General features: G+C 36.9%; 1 protein-coding gene across 1 annotated transcript in view; it reads left to right on the plus strand.

The window, feature by feature from the left end:
- The window catches only part of GALNT3 (polypeptide N-acetylgalactosaminyltransferase 3), a 61,129-nt gene extending 57,982 nt beyond the window's left edge, over positions 1-3,147 (plus strand). The window contains exon 7 of the mRNA XM_019629848.1: positions 2,800-3,147. Within this exon, the coding sequence (XP_019485393.1) occupies positions 2,800-3,147 (348 nt within the window). The remainder of the gene's footprint in view (positions 1-2,799) is intronic.
- Positions 3,148-12,746: the final 9,599 nt, after the last annotated feature.

A 12,746-nucleotide genomic window follows, 5' to 3' on the forward strand; every position in this document is an offset into this window, starting at 1 on the left:
TTTTTTTTTTATTGGGGAAAGGTCTTTTCTGTTTAAAAGTATGTTTTAGGGCTTAGCCGAACCCTAGTAATTCTTACCTGAAAATTCTTTTCTGCAATACAAGAACACTATACGATTGACAATTTTTTAAAGAGTTTGTCACTTATGGCTATATTAATGGAATGCTTCTTGTTTGAAAACTTGATTGAGATCTTGCTCTGTATACCTCTCTTCATTTATTTAATACCTTCTGTAGTGGCATAAATCATGTTGTTTATACCAGAAACTGACAAGATTTTATCAGACACAGTTTATCTTAGAAAGATTAAAGTTAAAAATGATGCACCTTTGGTGTGCACGTCTCCCTTTAGCTTCTATGAGACCATAAAGTAGTCTTTGTGTTTATCAATTAACTATGGGTCTTGAAACTTAATGTCTGTTGTGTTTCCTTTTATTTTAGGATCAACTTCTATATAATCCATTCTTTAAAATGTGCCTTTCAGCAAATGGAGAGCATCCAAGCTTAGTGTCATGCAATCCATCAGATCCACTCCAAAAATGGATTTTTAGCCAAAATGATTAAGTGTTCCTTAAAATTAAGGAGTTGGAAAAGGAGATTGTTTTTCTCATAAAACTGTGACTAGGCATACACTGTAGTTTTTGAAAATTATGCAAAAGCAGCTAATTGTAACTTATTCCAAGTGCATTTTTCTTATTTATATCTTACAATGTCTATGTAGCGCTGCTACAGAAATCCCTTGTTCCCATTTCAAAGCACAATAACTAATAATACCAAAGACCATTTTGAAATGTCCAGATGTAGGGGAAGAGATGTTTACAGTATGATGAAAATAATTTTCCAAGTAAAGTGATGTTTGTGTGTTTTGTACACTTGAGGATATGCATAGTTACATGCATATGCTCACGACTTAAAATATTTCTTCTAGTTTTTTGGGGGGAGGGAGAAAGATTTGATATTGTATTTTTTTAACTGCATAGAAATGGATCAATGAGGGTCAAACATTGGCCTTTGTGTACAAACCAGGAAATTTTTATAGATCTAGAATTTATTATATGAAAATGCAGGTAAACTCTTTTTACCTTTTGTTTACTTATCTGTCAAATGTTTCCTTAAACATGAAATGAAATTAATAAGCAGAAGACTATTTTTAACATTTCAATTTCTTGGCAAATTTTAAAATATTTTTTAGTCTGAAGCCCACTTGACTTGAAGCACTTAAGTCTTTCTTAAAAGACTTTTCTTAAGTAACTATACTGTGTGTTTTCCCAAAGCAATTAAAAAAAACATTACAAATTACTATCTGTTGAAAAGGTGTCTTTTTTCCTTTCTGCCAATTTTTTTTCTTACCAAAATTCACTAATCTTGAATGTTTGTGAAATTGAATTTTAAATGCAGAATACTTGACTCATTTAAAGCTAAATTTTATTTGCTACTGATTCAATTTGTTACTGTTCAATTAATAGATTGTCTTTGTAATGAATTTTTTTCACCAAAAATCATTATTTCTCTCTATGTGGAAAACACAATAAAACAAATCCTTATCACTATTGTAATTATTTGGTTTAAGTATTTTTTTTTCTTTTGGATAAAATACCTAATTGATAATAGATCGGGGAAGCATGAATTTTGTACTGAATTTCTAAGCACTGATTGTATAGTCGTCAGATATTTCTTAAGGAAAACTCACACATTTCATACTCATGGCTTAAAAAAAAACAGAGAATGCAGAAGAGTCTGTGTTAGATATTTAGAAAACTTTGTATTAACTTTTGATAACTTTCCTTGAGCATCTGATAGAGTAATATTTTTTCTAAAAAAGTGATACTCAGGAGATTTAACACTATTTTCTTTCTGGTCATTTTATACAGAGAACTCTTGTATTCTTATTTAAGAAGAAAAGCATGATTGGCTTCATATTTTAAACCTGGCAGAGTTTTACAAAAGAAAATATTTTTAAATTATTGGTCCCATCTTCTCATTATTTGTAACATCAAAATTGAATTTTTAAAAACTCCTGCATTGTTTATTTTATTACAATGCTGACTTTCATTTCAATTCAAGCACCATTTATTGTGTGTCTAGCTTTGTGACAGAAGCTAAGGTAGGCAGAGTAACACGTTGTTTTTGACTTAGGTCTTACAGAGCAGGAAGAAAGACAATGTTGAAATAGCATAATGAGTGACATTATGATATGTTTTGTGATGCAGATGACAGCCCACTAGGCATATTTGATATTTCTTTAATGAGTCAAGATATTTTTTATTACTGTAGTGAATACTAATATGTATTGTGAAATATACACTAGTGCTGACTTACATGTACAATTTCCGCTTCTCAATTTCTTATTCTAGAGCGAATATTGCTCTTAGAATTTGTTATATCTCACAATACAAAAATAAATAAATACAACAAAACAATCCTCAAAGATATTTTATAAATGAACTTAAGTAAAACATATTTAAGAAAACAATCTGAGTGGCCTCTGTGTATTAGTCATGTGTTGTCGTGTCAAGAGCCAACCAAAATCTGTTTAGATTAATTAGGTTGATTTTTATTATGGCTGTGTTACATGCATTAAAAAGAGAGTTCTTTCTACCTGATTTGGGAGCCTCAGGCTGTTGCTCAAGTGTCATATAACTCATTTCATTAAGGATTTGTCCTTTGGGGTGGGCGTAGTGTCTTTTAAAAATCTGAATTTTTGAAACAGTGCTAACAGGGAGTTATTCATGAAGCCTCGTTTATGTGCACCTGAGATATTTGAATGTACCCAAGTGTGAAATTGTGGGACTCTTGCTCAGTTTGAAGCTACCATGGCAAATGCTGCGGAAAACCTGGCACATTGCCTTTCTTCCAGAGGACCAAGTCCCAAGAACTTGGTAAGCTACACTGCCCAGCCGGCTCGGGTCTACCCGATGGGTGAGTACACTGAGAACCAGGATGTGATCAAACAATTAACATGGGAGAAAATAAGCAGTGCACTAACATTGCCTATTACTACCACCAACGATGATGAACTTGGAAGTCGCTATATTACCAGAGAATTGGCCTTACTGTTGCTGGACGGTTTAATTAAATGCTATGTAAACCATAAAAATATAAGAGCAAAAGGGTCCAGAGAGCTGCTCTTTCTAAGAAAACAAGATTGAATGCTTAGGGAAAACTAGAACAGAGCCAAGTGATTTTTTAAAATGTTGCTAGGTGTTATGTGAATGAGAATTGTAAAAAATAGGGAAAACAAAAATCTAGGGAGATTCTGTGCTCAAATTGCTTCACAATACACTTTAAAGAAAACAAGATAAAGTATCTTTACATGATGCATTTTTAGTGTGGTTTGTACAGGAAAGATGTTGCATAATTCTCATAAACCAATTCAGACTCACATAAAGGGCCTTGACCTTACAACAGAATATTTGTGAAGGATTTAATATACATGCAAATGTAGGAGAGAGAGAGAGAGAGAGAGAGAGAGAGAGAGAGAGAGAGAGACAGAGAGAGAGAGACAGAGAGAGAGAGACAGAGAGAGACAGAGAGTTTTAAGTTAAAAATAGCTGATATATATCTTCGTTTTTGTAGCTTTCTATTTTAAATACCTTTTTCAAATTATCATTCAACTATCAGCCCAATTGCATTGGAGCAGAGTGTTCTCCTCTACACATATTCACTCTTGCTCTCTAATCATCAACAACCCTAGTCTTCAACAATATTTAGGAAATAGTGTTTAGTTTTTGTGATTGTAGTAGACATCAGAAACTAATGATATACAAAATGGCCCCATCTTCAACAAGTTTAAAGTCTAATAATATGGTCATCAATTAATTATTATAATTATGCTATTTTGGAGTCTAGGATGGAGTCAGCACCTTCAGCCTCTGGTGGGTGAGTCCATTGCCAGGAACTAGAGGAGAAAACAGATGCCCCATATTCTAGACGTAAATAACTTTAGTAATGCTTCTCAAACTTTATTGTGAACACCAGGGGATCTTATTAAAATGCAGATTCTGATTCATCAAGTCTGGAGTGGAATGTATGATTCTGTATTTCTAGCAAGTTCTTAGATGATGCCAAAGCTGCTGGTCCTAGAACCACACTTCAAGTAGAAAGACTCCCGATTGAACCAATGCCTGGCATTCTTTAAGACCACCATGACAATTTCCATCAAACCTTACACCCCTGATTACTTCAGACACCACCGCAAGTCAATACTCCCTATTATCCATTATTGCCATTCCGGTTCCCTGGAAACTCCTACATCCTTTGTATATCTCTAACTTGATCAGTTCCTCTAATCCACCCCAAATCACCTTGTACTCTGCTAGCTTTTACCTCTGTTCTTTGATCAGAAAACTTCCTTATACCAACAACCTGGTCTCATCATCTTGCCTCAACTGAAAGTGGATATCTGGGCCGGCCAAGTGGCGCGATGGTTAAGAACTGGCTTGGGATGCCAGAGGGCCCCGGTTCGGATCCCACATATGAGGGCCAGTGACACTGCCCTCCACAGCTAAGATGCTGAACAACAGCTCAACCTGGAGCTGGGCTGCAGTGAGTGGCCTGCGACAGCGTAGGCTGCAGCCCCTGTGGCAGTGGGTTGCCATGGGCTACCGTGTGTAGCCAGCAGCCAGCGTGAGCGGCCAGCAGCCGCAGTGAGCGGCCATCCAGAAGCCGGCGACTGATGTGCCTCGTCAGGGAAGAGCACAATGATGGTGCCAACTTGGGCCAGTGAAGCAACGTCCTCCACAACTAGACTGAAGAACAAAATGACAGCAACTTGTCTGTTCCCCTTCCCCCAATTCCCCAGCGCTGTTCCCATCCCCCCACTCCCCAAATAAAAAAAAAAAAAGAAAGTGGACATCTAAGGATACCCCATGCTATATGGATATATTATCCTCCACCCCTTCTTGCTGCTATCAGCTATGAATCTGGAAGTCACTTTTCTCAATTCCCTTCATTCCTTGACTACTTTAGTTCTTGTTTGACTTTTTTTCTTCATACCCCTGCATCTTCATGTGTGACTTTACTATCCATGCAGATGACACCAGCCTCCTGGGCTCATTACTTGACCACTACATTTCCTTCCCTCTGCCACATACTCCCTTGTCATCACTAGTAACCATTCCTTCTCTGACAGCTTGATCACTCATAAACTGTCTGACTATCATCTTCTGTCCTTCTAGCTCATTTCTATTAGTTCTTTACCTCTTTGAGACATCCAGACCACTGATCTTGTTACTTATTCATTATCATTCTCCTCTAGTCTACACTTGTCTCTTGACCCAGAATGGTTTTAATATTTCATCACTGTATTTATTTCTATCACTGTCAATTCACCTTCCTGAATTTTCTCCTTCATATGTGGGATCTGAACCAGGGTCCTCTGGCGTCCCAAGCCAGTTCTTAACCATCGCGCCACTCGGCCGGCCCAGAAATCATTTTTATTAGTATTTTTGAGGTGTTGTGCCATTTTCTTCTAAATTCTAGTATTGAAAATTCCAATGCACTTTTTATTCTTGATCCTTTGTTAGTAACCTTATTTTTATTTTTTATCTCTCAAAACATAAATCTCCTCTTTGTCCCAGTGTTCTGAAACTTTGCAGTGAATATTACTATGTATTTTGCTGTGCTTTTTAAATACTACTGCCTTTCAATTCTGAGAAATTTTCCAAGTATTTCTTAATTTTATTTCTTTCTTTATTCTCAGTTTCTTCTGAGAATTCTTATTATAGCAGACTCCTAATATATTGACACTCTAATATATTTGGAAGGGTACTTTTCTCACCTATATTCTACCTCTTGTTTTCAATACAAAACTCCTGTCCTCCACTGTGCTTGGTGTTCCCTGTTCTAGAGACCCTCTCTGTTTTACCCTCTCCAGTGAGAGAGTCTCTAGGCATCTGCTTGGGTGTGGAAGAGGATCTAGGGGCCTGAAGGGTAAATATACTTTTAGCCAGTCCTCCTCTCCCAACTCCATTTTGTCCCTTAATTCTAGAGTCACCTAATACCACCAGCTCTTGACCCTTCCAGTGGTTGTGCAGTTCAAAATGGATCACCGCTCTGCTTCCTTCACTGTTGATTTCATTTTATTTTATTTATTTTGTATTATTAGTTTCAGGTGTGCAAAACAATGTAATAGTTAGACATTCACCCTTCACAAAGTGATAACTCCCTCCCCCAATTTATTGCCCCTCTGACATTGTATATAGCTGTTACAATTCCATTGACTCTATTCCCTATGCTATACTCCATATCCCGTAAATATATATATATATGTATATATATATATGAAATTATTCACTGATGATTTTAGATTAACCTTCCTCCATTCTGAATACTCGTTACTAATTGATTTACTTTCAATATTCCAAAATTTTGTCCTCTAATCTCTCCTATTCCTTCTCCCTATGGACTTAGGAATTTCCCTCTGTATTTTTACTGTCAGTTTCATGGGATTTGGGAAGGAACCAGAAGGAAATGAGGGTCAAATATTCTTAACGGGAAACTTCCATTCATTCTTCAGTGGCCTCTAATCTGTCTTCTGTCATTAACAACTTCCAAGTTGCCAAATCCATATCCCTTTTTCTGTCCTCATATGTCTAACTAAGCTTTGCAACATTTGAAATGATTGACTACAACCTCATTTAAAATTTTTTTAAACTCTCTTCTCTCTGGGCTTCTATGACATTACAAATTTCTATCTCTAGCCCCATTGCTCTTCTCCAAGCCATTGTATCTCACACGGTCTAAGATGATCTCTTAATTTCCCTGCTATTTTGTCATTTCTTTAGCTGATTTTTTTTTCACTGCAACTAAAGTTGTAATATATTTACATTTTTAAAAAAGCTCATTGATCCCTTGGTTTTGTGATCTTCCAAGGCTGCTAGTTATTTTTAGAATAAATTTCATGCTCCTGACTACAGTTGACAAGACCTTAGGTGATTCAGTCTTTGTCTATTTCTCCTGCCTCATCTATTACGTTGGTGCAAAACATAATTGCGGTTTTTGCATTGTTGAAATTTGCCTTTGATATTGGAATACATTCTTAAATAAATGTGGTTATGTTATACATCATTTTAATACATTTTATGTTTTATGTATTTTTGCTAATGACTTATTACTTGCTGTTTATTTTATATGTATTTTAGACTATAGAAATGATTTTTAGACAGAAAGCAAATTCAAGCGATTTTCTTATTCGAGTTCAAAATGGGTCGTAAAGCGGAAAGACAACTCGCAATATCAACAACGCACTTATCAACAACGCACTTGGCCCACAAACTGCTAACAAATGTCCAGTGCAGTGGTGGTTCAAGAAGTTTTGCAAAGGAGACGAGAGCCTTGAAGATGAGGATGTAGTGGCCGGCCATCAGAAGTTGATGACGACCATTTGAAAACAATCATGGAAGCTGATCCTCTTACAACCACATGAAAAGTTGCTGAAGAACTCAATGCCATTCTACAGTAGTTTGGCATTTGAAGCAAATTGGAAAGGTGAAAAAACTCAATAAGTGGGTGCCTCATGAGCTGACCTCAAATTTAAAAAAATCGCCGTTTTGAAGTGTTGTCTTCTCTTATTCTACACAACAATGGACCATTTCTTGATCGGATTGTGACGCACGACAAAAAGTGGATTTTATACCACGACTGGTGATGACCAGCTCAGTGGTTGGACCTAGAAGAAGCTCCGAAGCACTTCCCAAAGCCAAACTTGCACCGAAAAATGGTTGTGGTCACTATTTTGTGGTCTGCTGAGGGTCTGATCCACTACAGCTTTCTGAATCCCGGTGAAACCATTACATCTGAGAAGTATATGCTCAGCAAATCGATGAGATGCACCAAAAGCTGCAATGCCTGCAGCTGGCATTGGTCAACAGAAAAGGCCCAATTCTCCATGACAATGCCAACCGACCACACGTCGCACAACCAATGCTTCAAAAGTTCAACGAATTGGGCTATGAAGTTTTGCCTCATCCACCATATTAACTTGCCCTCTTGCCAACCAACCACCATTTCTTCAAGCATCTCTACAACTTTTTGCAGGGAAAACCCTTCTACAACAAGCAGGATGCAGAAAATGCTTTCCAAGAGTTTGTCAAATCCCAAAGGACGGATTTTTATGCTACAGGAATAAAGGAACTTTTTTCTCATTGGCAAAAATGTGTTGATTGTAATAGTTCTGATTTTGATTAATAAAGATGTGTTTGAGGGGCCGGCCGAATGGCGCGTTGGTTAAGAGCTGGCTTGGCATGCCAGAGGGCCCCGGTTCGGATCCCACATATGAGGGCCAGTGACACTGCCCTCTACAGCTAAGATGCTGAACAACAGCTCAACCTGGAGCTGGGCTGCCGTGAGTAGGCTGCAGCCCCTGCTGCAGTGGGTTGCCGTGGACTACCATGTGTGGCCAGCAGCCAGCGTGAGCGGCCAGCAGCCGCAGTGAGCGGCCATCCAGAAGCCGGCGACTGATCTGCCTCGCCCGGGAAGAGCACAATGATGGTGCCAACTTGGGCCAGTGAAGCAACGTCCTCCACAACTAGACTGAAGAACAAAAGGACAGCAAGTTGTCTGTTCTCCTTCCCACAATTCCCCAGTGCTGTTCCCATCTCCCAATTCCCCAACTAAAAAAAAAAAAAAAAGATGTGTTTGAGCCTTTTTATAATGATTTAAATTTCACAGCCCAAAACTGCAATTTCGTTTGCCCCAACCTAATATGAGCACTTTTTTTCTGGCTCAGTGTGCTTCAGATGCAGCAGTTGTGTCTTCCATTTGTCTCATGTCAAGCTTGTTCTTGCTTCAGAGCCTATGTTTTCTTTGTGTGGATGCTCTTACTAACAGTATCTTTTACATGTTTCAGGTCTCAGTGCAAATACCATTCTCAGAAGAGACCACCCTTTATAAAGTAACTCAGTCACTACCGCATCACCCTGTTCATTTTCTTTATTACATTTACCACTACCTGAAATTATTGTCTTATTTTATGTGTGAACTTGTCTTTGGCTTCACTATAATGTCAGCTTCATGAGGGCAAGGCCGCTTCATGAGAGCAAGGTAAAAAATAATGAAATCTATGACATTACAATTTAGGTAAGCCAGTACATCTTCTATATAAAACAATTGCATTTTTTCAAGAACACTTATCTTAAACACAGAATGAGTGCCAATGGGAAATGGCTGTGAGCATAGGAAAGGAAGATGAAGGGGAAAAATGGGCAAAAAAAGAACAACAAAAAAGGGATTTTTCTTGGACTGCACAAGATACAATAGATCCAAATTTTTAAGAAAGCTTGGTAGGAAAAATTATCTAAGTCTATACATTACTTATTCGAAAGATATTTTACAGAGAGCACAGAATTATTATAAAATCCTGTAATATAAAAATACTGGAACCACAAAAGAAAAGTACCAATTCACACAGCAAACAGCAAATCTATGAAACTCATTACCTAAAGAATTTATGTAGGTGGACGTTCTGAGTAGATATAAAAGTAGACTCAGCAAAAACTGATGGTTGATAGATTCACAATTGATCAGGAAAAGCAGGATGTTTAGCATGTCCCCAACCTTTTAGAGTGACACAGAAAATGACAGAATCTCCCTAAACACACCCCCTGAACACTACATCAGTCATGCCAGAACATTGCCTTGACTGTTAGCTATGAGAGTATTTGTTTTCACAGTATATTTCACACAAAGACACTCTCCCACATAATAATAATACTACCATCCAAAACCAATAATATCAACACAACACTACCCACCAATCTATTTCAAAGACTTCATTCAAATATTCCTAACTGTTCCAATATATCCTTTTCCTTTCCAGGACTCAGTCCAGGGCTATGCATCGCGTTTAATTCTCATATTTCTCTAGTCTCCTTTAATCTGAAGCAGCTTCATAGTCTTTCCCTGACTTTCATGTAGCTTATAGTTTTAGAGCAGGGGTCGGCAAACCGTGGCTCGCGAGCCACATGCAGCTCTTTGGATACGTACATGTGGCTCTGAAGTAGAATTGAATATGAAAATAAAACTGTCATAGTTTCATGTATACAATTTTTAAAGGATATTGTTCACATAACGGTGATTTGTTTTATGGCTCTCAAATAATGTTTAAATTGTAGTGAGGGACAGGATTGGCTGTTTGTTTCAAAAGTTTACCGACCCCTGACCTAGGGCATATGATATTTTCTTATATCCAGATTCAGGCCATTGATCAGGAATTGCACAGAAATGATACTGTATTTATAGTATTATACGAGGAGTCCTTCAGTGTTATTTCTTTCTACCAGTAGACATGTTATCCTTGATAGCCTATTCAAGCTGGTGCCTGCCAGATTCAAGGCCACCATTTTTCCATTTGTAGTTAATAAGTATTTTGTTAAGAGATACTCTAAATTAAGCAAACATATAATTCTTTGTCAAACTCTGACCCACTAATTAGCTTTCCTTCTACATTAATTTGTTGGCATTATACTGCAAGGAAAAGCTTTCACTTCTTGTTCATTCATTCATTTATTCATTCATTCATGCATGCATATATTCATTCATTCTGGCCTGATGGACTCCTATTTCATTCCAATGGGTTATAATCAGGTTACTATCATTGTTTATACTGATGCTTCAATTGTCCCCTAATTGGCCATCCAAAACTCTTCAAGCTAATTCCTATGAGATTTTTTAGCATGGTCCCATCACTCTGTGAGCATTTCTGCATTTTCTGCCTCTTTTTATACTTTCCCTGACCCCACCTTGAAATCAAGTATTTCTTCATGGAGGCTGGTTCCTTTCTGTGGAGGCATTTAGAAATTGAGATCTGGGTGCTCCATGGGCTTATTGCTGCTAGGGTATCATTGCTTTTAGACCCTCCTGGCAGATAATATACATTTATATATTACCTAATTATATATCTCTGTACACACATCTCTATTACTGCATCTCTCTCTGTCTCTGAATTACAATCCATACCTTAACCTTCTCTGTTTCCATCTTTATAAATCCCTTTCTGAGAGCAAGAAACTTGGCTCTCATTATCTTCAATCTATTTACTTATTTATTCAATCCCCTCTGTGTAACTAATTTCCTGACTATGCCATCAGCTTTCTTGGCCTCTGGTCTCACCATCATCTCATCAGCCCCTAGCAATGCCATTTTCCCCCTTGTCCTTCTAACTCCCTCAGCCCCCAGCCACCTCCAAGAGAAGGGAAAGGAAAAAAAAAGAGAAGAGAGGAGGAGAAGATGAAACAACCTCTAATTTTTTTATGAATACATCTTAAAACAGAGAAAAAGTATTATTTGAAGCCAAGCTAGACCACTTGTGTGTCTGGCCAAATTTTATTGATTTCACTGTAGTTGAGAATAGAAGATATACTGTGAATATATTTTAAAAGCAGAAGTCATAAGGAGCATTTTGATAGCTTTGTAAAGATTCAGTATATAAAAACTAGGGAAAACATTTGCAAAATGTGTATCCATTTTCTATTACTGCTATAACAAATTACCACACAGTTGGTGACTTAAAAACAACACAAATTTATTACCTTATAGTTCTGGAGATCAGAAATCCAAAATGGGCAAAAATCAAGCAGTTGGCAGGGCTGTGTTCCTTCTGGAAGCTCTAAGGGGGGATTTATTTCCTTGCCTTTTCCAGCCTCAGAGGCCACCCACATTCTTTGATTTGTGGCTTCATTCCTCTACCACTGAAACCAACAGTGTAGCATCTTCAAATCTCTCTCTGACTCTAATCCCTCCTCTGTCTACCTCTTCCACTCTTAAGACTCTTTATAATTACATTTAATTCACTGGATAATCCAGGATAGTTTCCCTATTTAAGATCAGTTAATTAGCAACCTTACTTCCATCTTCATCATTAATTCCAATTTGCCATGTGAAATAACATATTCAGAGGTTCTCGGGACTAGGATGTGAACATTTTCGGGAGACCATTATTCTGCCTACCACAATAGAATACAGACAAAAGGTTGACATCTTTAATTATATATATAACTCTAACAAATAAAAATAATAATAATGTTCTAACAGATGAATAAACAAAGAATATTCACAATTAATAAAAGAAAAAGTAGAAATGGTTCAAGACTTTGAAAGGCTTACTTATACTAGTAATGAAAGAAATGCAAGTAAGAGAAAATATAGAAGAAAAGTTTTCACTAATCAAATTGGCAGATTTTTTTTTTTTCCGCAATTATGCCCAGTGTTGGAGAGGACTGAGAGAAAAGTACATCACCACATTGCTGGTGGGACTAGAAATTGACATCAACTTTCTGATGGCAGGTCAGCAATGTGTATTAGTGGCCTTAAAATTGTGTAAACCCTTTGACTCAGCAATTCTATTTCCAGAAATTTATTCTAGAATAAAAAGGAAGGTATTTATACTATTTCAATTTAAGAACATTCAACAGTTATTTTGCGAAAGGCTGGAAAAATATAAATGCTTATTGGAAGAAGATTGCTTTAATGAATTTTGCCATTATGAAATAGTATACTTATATATAAGCTTTTATGTATACATATACATCTGGTACAAAAATAATGAAAAATATTCATGTCTTTAGAATCATGGCTAGACCCTCCACAAATCAAATTTTCCCCATATAAACACTCCCTTTTTAAAAATTTTGTGTTTATTTTCCTTTGTTTTTTATTATGATTTTACTACTCCAGTATAGATTCATATACAGAAATTAAGCATTATTGCTTTAGAAGTGTATTTATTGAGATGAGGAGACATCCAGGATAT

Source organism: Hipposideros armiger, unplaced genomic scaffold, assembly GCF_001890085.2.
Source record: "Hipposideros armiger isolate ML-2016 unplaced genomic scaffold, ASM189008v1 scaffold_871, whole genome shotgun sequence".
Classification (NCBI taxonomy): Eukaryota; Metazoa; Chordata; class Mammalia; order Chiroptera; family Hipposideridae; genus Hipposideros; species Hipposideros armiger.